Raw genomic sequence first — 14,137 nt, 5'->3', positions numbered from 1 at the left:
AAATGACAATTATAAAGACCAAAGCTAGTTACAATTTCCAACATGATTCACCCCACCTCTCAATATTTCCAACAATGCATTTACTTTACCATGATAAGAATCCACCCTGATCCACACAAGATGCACCATGTAAACGAATGCTTCAAACCTGGAAATGATCCTGTGCTACTGAAACAAATCTTGGGTCAACTAGCCCTCACATGCCAAATCCCAAAAAAATAACATTAGAGTTTTTGGATTTTTTTTAATTTTTTAAGGATAATTGCCACTTGTTTAAAACCATAAAAAGCAAATTTTCTATTTAGATTTTCAGTTCAATTACTTATTAGTAATCTGTAGGTTGTATAGTTACATAAATTATTAATTACCTAATGGTTGCATAGCACATGATAATGCTAGCAAGAAAGGTCAAAGGTCAGACACATCAAAATTTTCATTTTCATTTTTTGATAATGCTAATAGGAAAGCTTTGAGACAGTACATAAATAATGATATATAGTGTACAATAATGATATATAGTGTACAAGGATGGTTATGTCAGTAAGAATTTAATTAGATCAATCCCATCCAACTCTAGGTGAAGAGTCCCCTTAAAACAGTATGATACATAGACTATAGCATGTTATCAAACATTGTACAATATTCATTTAACATTGTAACTAGATGGGCATTTTTAGATTTGAAGGCAAATTTCAAGGAAGATAACAAGTTGATCATGATGTAGAGTTGAAATATTCAAAATGACAAGCATGCAGACCCATATTTGGACATGTCGTTAGACTTTACATCATCATATCAATAGAGTGATCAATGATGAATCGTACAGTTTTGTATTTACAGTTATCCTCTGTATAAAGCGTGATGCATCGTGATTTTGGTCTTTCAGATTTATAAAGTAACTAGTGATTTCAGTGCTAATGTCGTGATTCATGAACAGTTTTCCTTTTTAACTTTGAATATGTTTTCTAGAATTAAAAATATATTATTGTACCTTTTGCACGTGGCATTTCCCCACCGTATCTGGATCCTGGTGTTTCGAAAATCTGGTGGACCCATATCTGGATCTAAATCCAGATCTGTAGCTGTATGCGTTTCCATTCCCTGATAACTTGGCCCAAAGCCAAGAAAAGAAATTTTACATTTTGTTATACTATAGTGAAATAATTGAACCATTCGATCCTCCTCTATGTGATGATATAGAGAGTCCAAACATGCATATGTTCTCAAGTGTCGAAACAATTGGCATGCATGGTAACTAAAAATTATGACACAGTAAACCCATGAACATTGGTGAAGAATTAGTATTGCCAATATAGAAGGTAAATAAATGATATAAAATGATGTCCTTCGCAATGAATGATATAAAATGATGTCCTTCGCAATAAACCAGTCCATTTGTCATGAAAAAACATTTTAGTCATATTAGTGACGCATGCAATTTCTTGAATCAAACAAGAGAAAATTATTTTAAACATACTCCACGTGCAGAAACATGCCTAAAGACAAAAAAAAAAAAAAAAACTTAAAATTATTAACTGGTAGCCAGAGGATATACACCACAAAGAAAACGCATCAATTTGTTCAACCTTCATGTCAAATTATCAATGCCAACTGAAAGCTTGGACAATAAAGATGGAAATGATACTGCAAGGCAAGAATTTGTCCAAAAAAGTTAGAAATATGTTCCTTCCTGTAACTAAAAGCCTCACCTGTGCTTTAAAAGTTTAAAATTAAGCTTGCATTGGCTGTAACTGTACAGGAGATAGGTGACAACCCATTTAAATATTAGCAGTGGACAGAAATTGTCGCACTGCAAAGAATATCAAATGTTCTATCTAATTCTATGCAAATTTTAGAATTGAAAAATAGCATCCATCTGCAGTTTTGGTCACTTGTGTAATAATCTTTAGCTTCCAAGTTTGAAGGCATCTACAAAAAGACCTAAGCAGACTCCCGCTTTCCAGAAGTTTACCATAACAACTAGAGATTGTAGCTTAGCTATGGGTATGGGGTTTATATACATAACAATGCCAATACCCTCGATTGCAGCAACTACAATACCAGCTACCAAACATCCCAATCACTTGTTTTCCCAATGATTGTAGCTAATGCATTTGCTGCATAATAACCTAGGAGCAGGAGGAAAGTTTTCATTGGAAAATTGCTTCGAGATCCATTAATTTTCTCTAAGAGCTAACTTGCACTTGCACAAACTATTCTACCCAAGCGAGTGCTACCAAGCCTTGATGTCCTGGTATCTCATCATTGAAAGTGCCATCACTTCTGTCAGAATTTGCTCCTGTGTTTAGTGCACAACTTACCTGCAAAGATTCTCGCTTTGAACTGTAACTACATGTACACCAAAACAACAGCAAACAAAACGTCCTCAGCAATATCATATAATAATTTCAGATAAAATATTAAAATTATTTTAAAAGATACACTACAGTACACTAAAGAACAAGTAGCACACTAACTGCCAAGCTACATCCTCTTTCATTTCCTCTTTCTTGGACAAATCTGCTCCAAAAAGATAACATACAAACAAGGCATTGACAAAAGGGAAGCCCGTAGGAGGTTGCCATAATCTGCACTCCTATATTATGTTTTTCATAATAACTCGAAAGGGGATCCCAAAACCAATCAGGCATCCCACAACATGACTCGCTGGCTTACTCCAGGAGACATCTTGTTGGATCAAGAAGCTAAAAGCTAAAACTGGCTATAGTTAGTTTTTACTCTTATGCATTAAATGATTCAAATATATTCAATGGCCATTTCTATACACACAAAATCATTCATCATCTTTACTTGCATCAGTGACTAGCTCATATCATAAGAACACATCCACTCAAAAAGAGATGAAAAAGAAAAAGGAAAACATGTGAAGGAAATAAAAAAGGACGTTTGAACTTCAAATAAAACCTTTGCTCTAGACTAGCTTCATCTCTTTACTAAAAACGAGTGATGAAATGAAAACATGAAAAGTGATATAAAAAGAAAGTTAGAGATGAGATGTAGAAAATGGAAATAAGATGCCACAATAATCAAAACCGAAAAAGTGTTTTTTTACTCTTTATCATATTTGATTACTTGCCTTGACAGGAGCAACTCTGAAAAAAGAGGACACAAAAGAAAGGAAAAAAATGGATGGGTGCAAATTTTCAAAGGAAATTGATAAAAGAAACGAGTTCCTTCTACCTGACAATTTTTTCTATTCCTCATCACAATTCAAATGCTTTGCCTTTGATTTCAAACTTGGCTTGTGTGAAGGTAATATATTAGAACGCCAAATCAATTTGCAGAAGAGTTTCTGAACAGATTACAGGAATAGTTGCCAATACCTTTTATTTTTAAATGGTGATATTGCCCGGATCCTGAAATCAAATACAGATTTTCCACTATAACTCACTTTAGTTGAATTCAAGTTGCAAATACTCCGTGCCATTATTGATGAATTTGAACATTCTACTGGATCAGGTATTTCCAACAAGTTCTTTGCTGATGGCTGTATAATGTAGGTTGCCATACTAGATTATTGAAACCTGCAGCACAAAAAACAAGATCCCTAAGTCAAAATGATGATAGCTTTTAACTACTCTAAAATATGTTCAACTTGTTTAATGAGCTTAACATCATCACTTTCAGCCAACCAAAGGTTTATTAAGTATGAAAATCTAAATGTGAGAAAACTTCCATTGTAATCTCTTGCAGATTGTTAAGATTAAAACTATCTTTCAAGAGATAACATGAACGTGGAGACAGCTTATCTATATATCAATTCACACAAAATTTGTTGTAGAATACAGGAACATATTTATTCAAGCAATCTACATAACTGAAGTGCTTCACGCTGAAAATTCATGAGATCAGTTCACAGAAACTAACTAAAAGCTTTATAGATAACAAACAGTAATACATTTAATAGTAAGGCATGAAAAAAATTCATTACTTACTATTTGACTCAAATGATCAAATCCTCTGAAACCGGATTTGTTGTTTGAGGGCCACGTGTCTGAATCCGGCAAATCAGATTCGATTCGACCTAATTCGTGTCCGGATTTCGTGACACGTCGTGTCTGGATTTTGTGACATGTCATGTCCGAATGGGACACAATCAAATCCGGATCGTGTCCTGTTCGGACACAATGTGTCACGAAATCCAGACACGAATCTGGCAAGCTGGGACCCACGCTGCCATAAAAGGGCTAAAATGCTTTTGTTTTGTATCATTTTGTGTCATTTCTTTTGCAAGAGGTGAGCTATGGGTTTGTTGTTACGAGTTTGGAGCAAGGAGCCAAGGGTTTGGAGCGTTTTCAAGGAGATTCAAGCAACAGGTAAGTGCATTTCCTCTCTATTTTTTTTGCATTTGTATTACAGTAGTTTGTATATGCATTTCTTTTACAAATTTGTGCATGTTTCGTTTTTTTTTTACAGCATTCATGGCTCAATCAAAGACAGCAGGTAGGGGGCAAAGGAAGGGGAAGAATGTCCCCATTGGAGATGCCCCTCCTCCCCCAATTTCAACAGAATCTGTTGCAAGTAATGTTGAGGGAAGACTTCCTCCTAAAGGTAACATTGAGAAATATCCTTTGTGGAAATATGTCACAAGAGAGGATGGCCCAAGCAGCAAGGGGAAGGGAGGAGGCAATGTGAATTGGAGACGCAAATTTTGCCACAATACTTTCACAAGCACATATTTTCGTGTGAAAGGCCATTTGTGGGCTTTACCAGGTTGTGGAGTTGGAGTTTGTACACAAGTTCCTTTACAAAAGAGGAAAGAAATGGAAAAAGAGTTCACTATTGGTATGGCAAATGTGGCTGCAAAATCAAAAAAAACCAAGAATGATGACCCCCTTCCATTTTTGAGGAAAGGCAACAACAAATTTCCATTTGAGAGTTCTATTAGGGGACAAGCAGCGAAAAACGGGAAGAGCTTGATCTCACCATTGCCTTTTTTTCTATCAAAACTTCATATCCTTTAATGTTGCAAGCTCACCTCTATTTATTGAGATGTGCCAAGCTCTAACTCATGGGTCTCCATCATGGTATGTGCCTCCTGGTTCAGAGAAGCTTAGAACCGCATTGTTGGCGAAGGCAAAAAAAGAGGTGCACAAAATGCTTGAGCCTATTAAAGCATCATGGCCAACATCTGGGGTTAGCATTGTTTCTGATGAATGGACAGATCTAGCACGACACTCACTCATCAACTTCATGGTGTCTTCCTTGAATGGTCCAATTTTCTTGAAAGCAATGGATACACTTGGAGAATACAAGGATGCACAATTATGGGTGAGTTGTTTATTAAAGTTATTGAAGATCTAGGTGTTGATTCTTGTGTGCAAATCATTACAGATAATGCACCTGTTTGTAAGGCTGCTGGCATGATTGTGGAAGCTAAATATCCACAAGTGTTTTGGACACCTTGCATTGTCCATTCATTGAACTTAGCACTGAAATCCATTGCTTCTGACGTGCTTTGGATTGGATGCACGGCATATCCGTAACTTTGTACAAAATCATACAAATTCCCTCACTATCTACAAGGAGTATGCAATCTATCATTGTTGAAGATAGTGGATACACGGTTTGCCTCTTCATTCATCATGTTGAAGAGGTTGAGGGAGGTCAAGACCGCTCTTGGGGCCATGGTTATTTCAGAGTTTTGGTCTTTTTGGAGAAAGACAGATCAACTAGCCTCTAAAAGAGTGAAGGACACAGTGCTAGATGATGCTTGGTGGGAGAGGGTAGATCTAATTATTTAGATCATGGACCCTATCATTTCTTTGCTTCAATTTGCAGATACAGACAAACCCATCCTAGGAGAGGTTTATGAGGGATGGGATTCCATGATTGAGTCTATGAGGAGCATTATTCTACAGAGTGAGTGCCCCGAGTATGAGACATCACCAGAGGCCTTCTGTGGTACTATACAGGATATTCTTGTCAGCAGATGGGACAAAAATTGCACACCTTTACATTGTTTGGCTCACTCATTGAACCCAAAATACTACAGCCATGAGTGGTTTAATGGTGGACCTTCCCGCAAATTCCCTCCTCACATGGATGGTGAAATCTCACAGGGGAGGAAAGATGCATTCAGGCAGGATTTTCAAGATAGAGCATTGCTTAATGAGGTGGAAGATGCCTTTGCAGAGTTTTCCACTGGCACTGGTCAATTTGCAGGATATGAGGCTCCTCTCTCAGGGGACTTCATCCTCTTGTTGCGAGAGGAATTGGAGCACATATGGGAATCTGTATAGTGTTAAGACGAGAAAGCTTGAGCAGTCCAGGGCAGAGACAATGGTATGTCTGCACACCAACCTTTGTCTTATTTACAGGCAGAGGGAAGGGTGGTTGAAAGGAAAGACAAAGATGTGGGATGTCTTTCCTGATGATATGGGTCTGGAAAGTAGTGTTGAGTTGGCATTGGCCAACATAGATCTCAATGATCCAGTTTTAGAGCCTGTTAGATTTAATGATTGTGATATTGTAGAGGGGTCATCCTCCACACCAGCAGATGCGGAGACAACTATGGATACAGGGGAGGAGGAGGATGCAGAGGAGAGCATTGGTGACCATGATGATGAGGACAGTGATGTTGATTCTAATGATGACTATGAGGATTGACGACTCATGAGTCATAGGCTACCTACTGCCTTGAGGCTTGTATACCTGTAGTTGTTTTGTATTTTCTATTTCTATTTGTCATTGGCATTGCACTACCTATGCAACACATTTTGATTTTGATGACTTAATAAGAAAACTACAGTTGTCAGTGTCTTTATCTTACTATCTTGTCTTTCTCCAATTGGAACACTGATGAATTGAATATGTATTATGATTTACCATTTATGAATTTAGAATTTATGATTCATTGATGTATCATTTATGTGACATGTATTTGAATTTTGTATGTACTATGCATGCTATAATGTTACTAACTTACTTTGTAAACAGTAAAACTTACGTCTAGATGAAGATCTATGTTTGAAATCAATGAATTTGTATCATTAATGAGAATTTGTGTAAGAAATATTTAATTTTTAATATATATATATATATAAAACGTATCCGAACGTGTCCTGTTCCGGGGGGTCAACGTGTCTAAATCCGACACTCGAATCACTGTATCTGACGAATCATGAACTTAAATCAAACCTAAAGATTTCAATCTAAGAAGCAACCCTCTTAGGCTAGAAATAATAGTTCCTTTATCAAAAGAAGCATCCTATATGATCAAAAGAGACATGGATACAGATAATGGAACAAGTATGGATATCTCAAACTTTTTAGAAACTATTGGATACAACACAACAACATATCGCCTAAGTAGAAACAAATATAACATACTATATATGTGCATACAATTGTGTTATGGTACATTATTATATTGTTTGTCATCCATCTCGGTGGAAAAAGTGGAGGAATCAGCTAACAAAACCATATTTACCGGTGAGACCCAGTTTGGAAAATTCAGGTTTGAAACCTTCCAAGAGCATTTTGATGCATTAAAAGATGTTTTTTGGGAGTAAAACTTTGCCGCTTTAAAGCAGCACCTTTTATTCCTATTCTACACGCACAGACCTTTCCAACGGTGTAAGAATCGCCTCAATTGGAATTTGTATGCAAAAGTTATACCACTCAAAATTTGACCTTCCTGTTTCGACCACCATGATTTAAGAGGATGTCACATCCACCCTCATTACCCATGTAAAAGGGGCTAGCCATGTCACCATGATGACGAAGCCTCTAAAAGAGTCCATATTGTAACTATGGTTAAATGTTGACAAAGTCAAACCTAACCACTAGTAGGCTACCAAGCTGTGTTATAACTTGGCCACTAGGAGGAAAAGGAGTTCCACTCTCTTCGAGTACATTTTGTTCCATAGACAAGCAAAGTAGCCTAGAGGGATAGGGAGAAAGCACTGTTGAGAAATCTAGGGCAGCTAGATTAGGTGATTTCTCTTACTTTGGTAACTGCTTGTGATGTATTTTTACTTTACTTGATTAGCTTCTTCTTTCACTTGATTATTATTAGTGTTCTTATCATCAAACAACTACCAAACAACAAAGAATAATGAGACAAGAGAACACAAGATGTAGGCAATCATCCAAGTCCAAAACCTCTCCCCTTGAGAGGAATACCCACAAGAATTCTTCTCTTCTTATAGAATCTTCAAATGACGAATTCCAAGACCTAAGACCCTTGACACAGACCCCTTCAAGACCAAGTCAACCTTTCTACTTGATGAGATTTCTTTCTAGCAATTTCATCTTCAGCAACTTCGACCCCAGCAGTTTCTTCTGCGACTTCAACCCAACAGTTTCTTTTGCAACTTCGACCCAGCAATTTCTTCTACAACTTCGACCCAACAGTTTCTTCTACAACTTCAACTTTGCCAAACAACTTTCCAACACTTCGACTTGCCCAACAACTATAGAAACCCTAACACGAGAGAGAGAGAGGGGCCCAAAACTTCGATCTCTCTCTTCTTTTTAGTCCTTTTACTGCTTCTATCTTGAGGAGATCAAACTTTCTTGAGAGTGTGTTCAAATGAGGTCTGGTTCCTTCTTATATATAGGCTTTTGAGGGGTACAAATTGCTATCTTTAGGCCAACTTGTCCCTTATGTAGGCCGACTTGTTGCTACTTGTTTGGCAAGGTCTTGGAGGGACAAGTAGCAACCTCTTTTATCCTTTTGGTCATCTAGACTTCCATCGACACCTTCCTTTCCTTGATTGAAAGTACTTCAACCATCTTGACATGTTGCACTCCTTTGTCATTATACCATCATCCTTTTAAACAATGGATCCCACACGAGGTGAAATGATTAGCGAGACGCTTCTTCCATGTAGAGGTGAACCTTCTAATGAAGATTCAAATGGAGGATCTTAATTATCCTCATCTTGCAAATGCTCCTTTCTAATGATGATGATGTATGATGAATTTTTTCTATCTTCCATCATGCTAGATGACTTTCTTTCAACCATATAGGCTACTTATGCTTTCAATGAGGTTACCAAGAGCTTCTTCATTTCTATGATGATTGTTATATCCATGTAGACTTCTCCTTCAACTATCTTTCAAGCTTCTATAAAGATGTCAAGAGCTCTTGCTTCAATCGTATGCTTCTAATTTGATACATGCTAACGATGCTTTCCATCTAATAGTAGTCTTTAACCATAGTAGAGGTCTTTTCACCTCCTACTTTTCCTTACTATAGAGACCTTAATAGTGAAGGTTTATCCCTTCTTTCTTGGATTTCTTCTCATCAAGGTCTTCTACTTCTTCAGTGATATGGGCTTCAATTATTTCTTTTCTTTTTGTGCTTCTTGAGATTAGGACAATTTCTCTTGTAGTGCCCATATTCCTAACAGCCATAGCTTTGGATCTTTGACATATTGATCTTCTTGTTTTTTTGAGGACCAAACTTTCCTTTTCTCTTAGCCATGGCAGGAAATGCTTGAACTTATTCGCTTGGTCCCACATCACTCTTTGCTTTTAACCTGGTTTCTTCAATCTTACACAATGACCAAAGTTCATTGAATGGAGTGGCTTCCTTCTTTTCCTAGATGCTTGATACAAAGTTGCCCCATTCATCAGGTAGTGCATTGAGCACCACGATGGTCATTTCTTTATCGAACATTATTTCCCCCAACTCTTGCAGTTGGTCTCGCATTTTTGACACCCTCATAAGATATGAGGTTATCCCTTCTTCCTTTGATACCTTCATTTTATATAGCTCGGTTCTCAAAGATATGACTTCTCCAATTGTGCTTACGGAGAACAATTCTACTAACTTCTCATAGATTTCTTTTGATGTCTCCAGCTTTGATACATACGGTATGAGGGGTTCCTTGATGGATTCTATAAGAATCCTTTGAGCCCTTATTTCCCCTTTCATATATTTCGACAGTGCTTGAGCTTCTTCTTGTTATGGTTTGCATACCTTACCATTAACATGACCAATAACTTCATTCTCTATGAGGATCAAATTTGTCCTCTTTTTCCATGCAAGGAAGTTTGATGACCCAACCAATTTGTTGCTCTCCTTGCAAAATGAAGTCACTTTGATAGATTCAAACACAGGTATAAAAATACTTGTCAAAGTGAAGATACTCCTCAATGATGAAATCTTCAACTTGATGTCTTTCTTGATGATGTTGATAATATAAGATGAAGATGTCTTCCTTCAAGTATGCTTTGATGGTGGTCCTTGACTCAAGAAGAGGGAGATCACCTTGATTCCTTGATGATGATGCCAGTGCTTCTTCTTACTTCCCTACAATGCTTCAATGTGTAGTCCTTCTTTGAGGTAAGGTCCTTGATGTCTTCTTTGTGGTAATGATTGAAAAATATGTGAGCTTCTCAAGAATACTTTGAGTGGAAAACCCTTCTTTGGATGAGCTAGTGTTTTGAGGTCTTCTTTGATATTCCTTCCTCCAAAATGACGAGTGGATTAGTCCTTTGATGATTTCCTTGTGCTCGTCCCTTGTGTATCCTTCCTTGATGATTCGATGTCCTCTTTATGTCTTGACCTTCCTTGATACTTCTTTTGATGGTCCTTTTTCAAGTTGCCTTTCCTTGTCTTGTCAACTTAGCTCTGATACCATGTTGAGAAATCTAGGGCAGCTAGATTAGGTGATTTCCCTTACTTTGATAACTGCTTGTGATGTATTTTTACTTCACTTGATTAGCTTCTTCTTTCACTTGATTATTGTTAGTGTTCTTATCATCAAACAGCTACCAAACAACAAAGAACAATGAGACAATAGGACATGAGATGTAGGCGATCAGCCAGGACCAAAACCTCTCCTCTTGAGAGGAAAACCCACAAGAACTCTTCTCTTCTTATAGAATCTTCAAATGACGAATTCCAAGACCTAAGACCCTTGACACAGACCCCTCCAAGACCAAGTCAACCTTTCTCCTTGATGAGCTTTCATTCCAGCAATTTCGTCTCCAACAACTGTGACCCTAGCAGTTTCTTCTGCACCTTTGACCCAGCAGTTTCTTCTACAACTTCGACCCAGCAATTTCTTCTGTAACTTCGACTTGCCCAGCAACTTCCATCACTTTGTCTTCTACAGCAACTTTCCAGCACTTTGACTTGCCCAGCAATTTTCCAGCACTTCAACTTCCTCAACAACTTTCCAACACTTTGACTTTCCCAACAACTTTCTAGTACTTCGACTTAACCTGCAATTGTAGAAACCCTAACACAAGAGAGAGAGAGAGAGCCCCAAAACTTCGATCTTTCTCTTCTTCTTTTTCGTTCTTTTCCAGCTTCTATCTTGAGGAGATCGAACTTGCTTGAGAGTGTGTCCAAATGAAGTCGGGTTCCTTCTTATATATAGGCTTTTGAGGGGTACAAACTGTTATCTTTACGCTGACTTATCCCTTCATGTAGGCCGACTTGTTACTACTTGTTTGACAAGGCCTTTGAGGGTCTTTGACTCTATTTTTGACTCAAATAAATTTTCTTTACAATATGTAACATGCCCAAAAGGGTCTTCCATACATGACAATGACTCAATTGACTTGTAGACTCAATGACAAGCCCTAGAAGCACTCAACAAGTGTTTGACCTAAAAATAAGTTTCCCTTGAGCATGAAACCCATGCCTCAAGAATAACAATAATAAATTTATTTTTCTTTTTACATTAAATACATAAAATCATGATTACACGTCATTATGAAGACCGAACCTAGTGATATATTTCAACAAGCACACAGAGAGGATTTGGGCATTGTAGTAGCCCACGAGCCATGGGCCTTATTTGTCCTCATAGTTATTTTCTATTTAGAGAAAGAGAACAAAGTGACCTCACCTTCTAGCTATGTTTTCTCCCAAAAGGGTTTCCTAGGTTATATCATGTGTCAATTGCGGTTTGCGAGATTTTATTTCATTGTTCTCTATTTTCTGCATAATTATACAATAGTTTCGAAATCGAAAAATCTAATGAGAAAATAAACGCTCAGTGTGTGGATAAGGATTATGAAGAATAATTTATTAGATCTATCGTGACAAACTGTCCAGTGGAATATCTACGGCAGTTTATAGATCATATTAGTATCAGAGAAGGTTTCTTTGGCTATATTGTGCAGATTTGTAGGGGATCTAGATCGACGAAGCCAAAAGTCATAAAACCCTAGTCATGGTCGACGAATCTGTGAATAACCATCGTGATCCTATAGAGGAGAGGTTTCCGCAGCTGGAAGCACAAGTTGCAAATATAAACCATAATGTGAACCTCCTCATGGCGGCCCTGGCCAATAAGCTCAGGCTACTCGGAGAAGATGGGGGTTCTAATGCAGAGGTTTGATCAGAGGGGAGATTAGAAGATCAAAAAGAAACAGAGAACGTGCTGAAGAAAGTACCCAAATAAAATCAACCCAATTCGAGTGTCATGAACCATTCATAGTCCCTGTTCAAAATGGAAGCGAAGGTCAATATCAAGTCGTACCAAGGTGAGATTGACACTCTAAAGCTAAATCATTGGTTGCAGCAATTAGAAGTTTATATCAGTGTTCACCATGTTGAAAATTATAACTAGGTTTGGTCTTCATAATTATCTTTATACTTGTATCACTATGTGTTTCTTGTAAAAAGCAAAAAGAAGAAAAAGATCATTATTATTTTTCTAGTCAAAGCATGTTCTTCATGCTTCTAGGGTTTATTGAGTCAAGAAGAAATTTTGTCATGTGTCAAAGTCCCATTTGGACAATTTGTAACAAAAGAAAAATATTATTTTTGAGTCAAAAAGAGTCATTTTGTCCCACAAGACCAAGTCATCCTTGCCTTGTCAATTCGGCCTTGCAGAGACCCTATTTGACCTCCTGGATGGCTATAAAAGAAAGAGACTTCGTCCTCATTTGCTCACTCACTCACACAAGTTCGATCTTTGAACAAGATGGAAGAAAAGAAGTGTGAAAGCCAAGTAAGAGAGAGAAATCTAAGAAAAGAAGAAGAATTAGAATGTTTGCTTGTTCTTGTCCACGCGTGTGAAGTTGCTAGTGTTACTCTGCAAATTACAGGCCGAAATTATGTTTCTGCGAAGGTGCTAGGGCAACTTTGCTCTGCGAAGGTGTTGGGGCAACTCTGCGAAGTTGTAGGTCCTTGGCAATGTGAATGTATTAAAGTGAAGAGTCTTCCTTAATGTAGATGAAAACTCTTCCCAAGGATGAAGACTCTATAAGCTTTTGGTGAAGAGTCTACATTAAGGAAGATCATCGTATCGAAGCAAAGATGTCATCTTTGATGACAATATTGCATACAAAAAGTCCAAAGGGATCCCCATTGATTCTGATGAGAAAGAAGAACCCATATTTGAAGAAATCTCAAGGCATGACAATAATCAAGAACCTACAACCAATCACGAAGAAGTTGAAGGACCAAGTGAATCCGTGCAGCAAGTCATCATTCCAGAAACTCAAAAAAGGCTAGCTTAGTTAAGGACAACTCTACAGGAAGTCGAAGGACATGCAGCAGCAAAAGGAACTTTCAAAGAAAGCAAGAAGCCTAAAAGATATTCAAGTTATGCAACTTACATGACTAAACTTATTGAAGCAGAACATACAACTTATGAGAAGGCAGTCGAACATCAAGAATGGAAGAATGCAATGCAAGAAGAATACCAGTCTTTAATGAAGAACGTTGTTTGGGAAATTATTCCTAGACCTAGAGACAAATATATCGTCACTTCCAAATGGATATACAAGATCAAACATGCAGTTGATGGGAGCATTGACAAGTATAAGGCAAGGTTTGTGGCTAGAGGCTTTTCTCAAAAAGAAGGAATCGATTATGAAGAAAATTTCACTCCAATAGCTAGATATACAACCATTAGATCACTTATCTCTCTAGCTGCTACAATGGGATGGAACATTCATCAAATGTATGTTAAAACAGCCTTTTCGAATGGAACAATTGATGAAGAAGTTTACATTGAGCAGCCCCAAGGATTTGAAGTCCATGATAAGGAAACACACATTTGCAGAGTGAAGAAGGCTTTGTTATGCAACTAGATCACAAAACAAAAGAAGAGATAGATCAACAACTTGAAAATTAGCCTCTTCGAGGGGGCAACCTCCTTTTCATCACATAAATGAACAATTCTTGGATGCTACAAAT

The 14,137-nt window shown here is 37.5% G+C and overlaps 1 protein-coding gene across 5 annotated transcripts in view; it reads right to left on the bottom strand.

The window, feature by feature from the left end:
• Positions 1–2,097: 2,097 nt before the first annotated feature.
• LOC149219324 (uncharacterized) overlaps positions 2,098–14,137 on the bottom strand; it is a 66,433-nt gene continuing 54,393 nt past the window's right edge. For 2 of the 5 annotated variants that reach the window (XM_089382573.1, XM_089382571.1), the window contains 2 exons: positions 3,345–3,545; positions 2,098–2,343 (listed from right to left, as the gene is read on the bottom strand). In XM_089382573.1, the coding sequence (XP_089238699.1) occupies positions 3,469–3,545 (77 nt within the window). In that variant the 3' untranslated portion in view covers positions 2,098–2,343; positions 3,345–3,468. Of the gene's footprint in view, positions 2,350–3,344; positions 3,546–14,137 lie in introns of all 5 variants that reach the window. The other 3 variants (XM_089382572.1, XM_089382570.1, XM_089382569.1) reach the window with 3 other exon arrangements.

The sequence above is a fragment of the Pinus tabuliformis genome, chromosome Q (assembly GCF_031772625.1).
Source record: "Pinus tabuliformis cultivar Carrire ecotype Pingquan chromosome Q, CPIR1, whole genome shotgun sequence".
Taxonomy (NCBI): domain Eukaryota; kingdom Viridiplantae; phylum Streptophyta; class Pinopsida; order Pinales; family Pinaceae; genus Pinus; species Pinus tabuliformis.
Note: the sequence above shows the minus strand (reverse complement) of the source record. Positions and strands in the feature narration are given on the sequence as shown.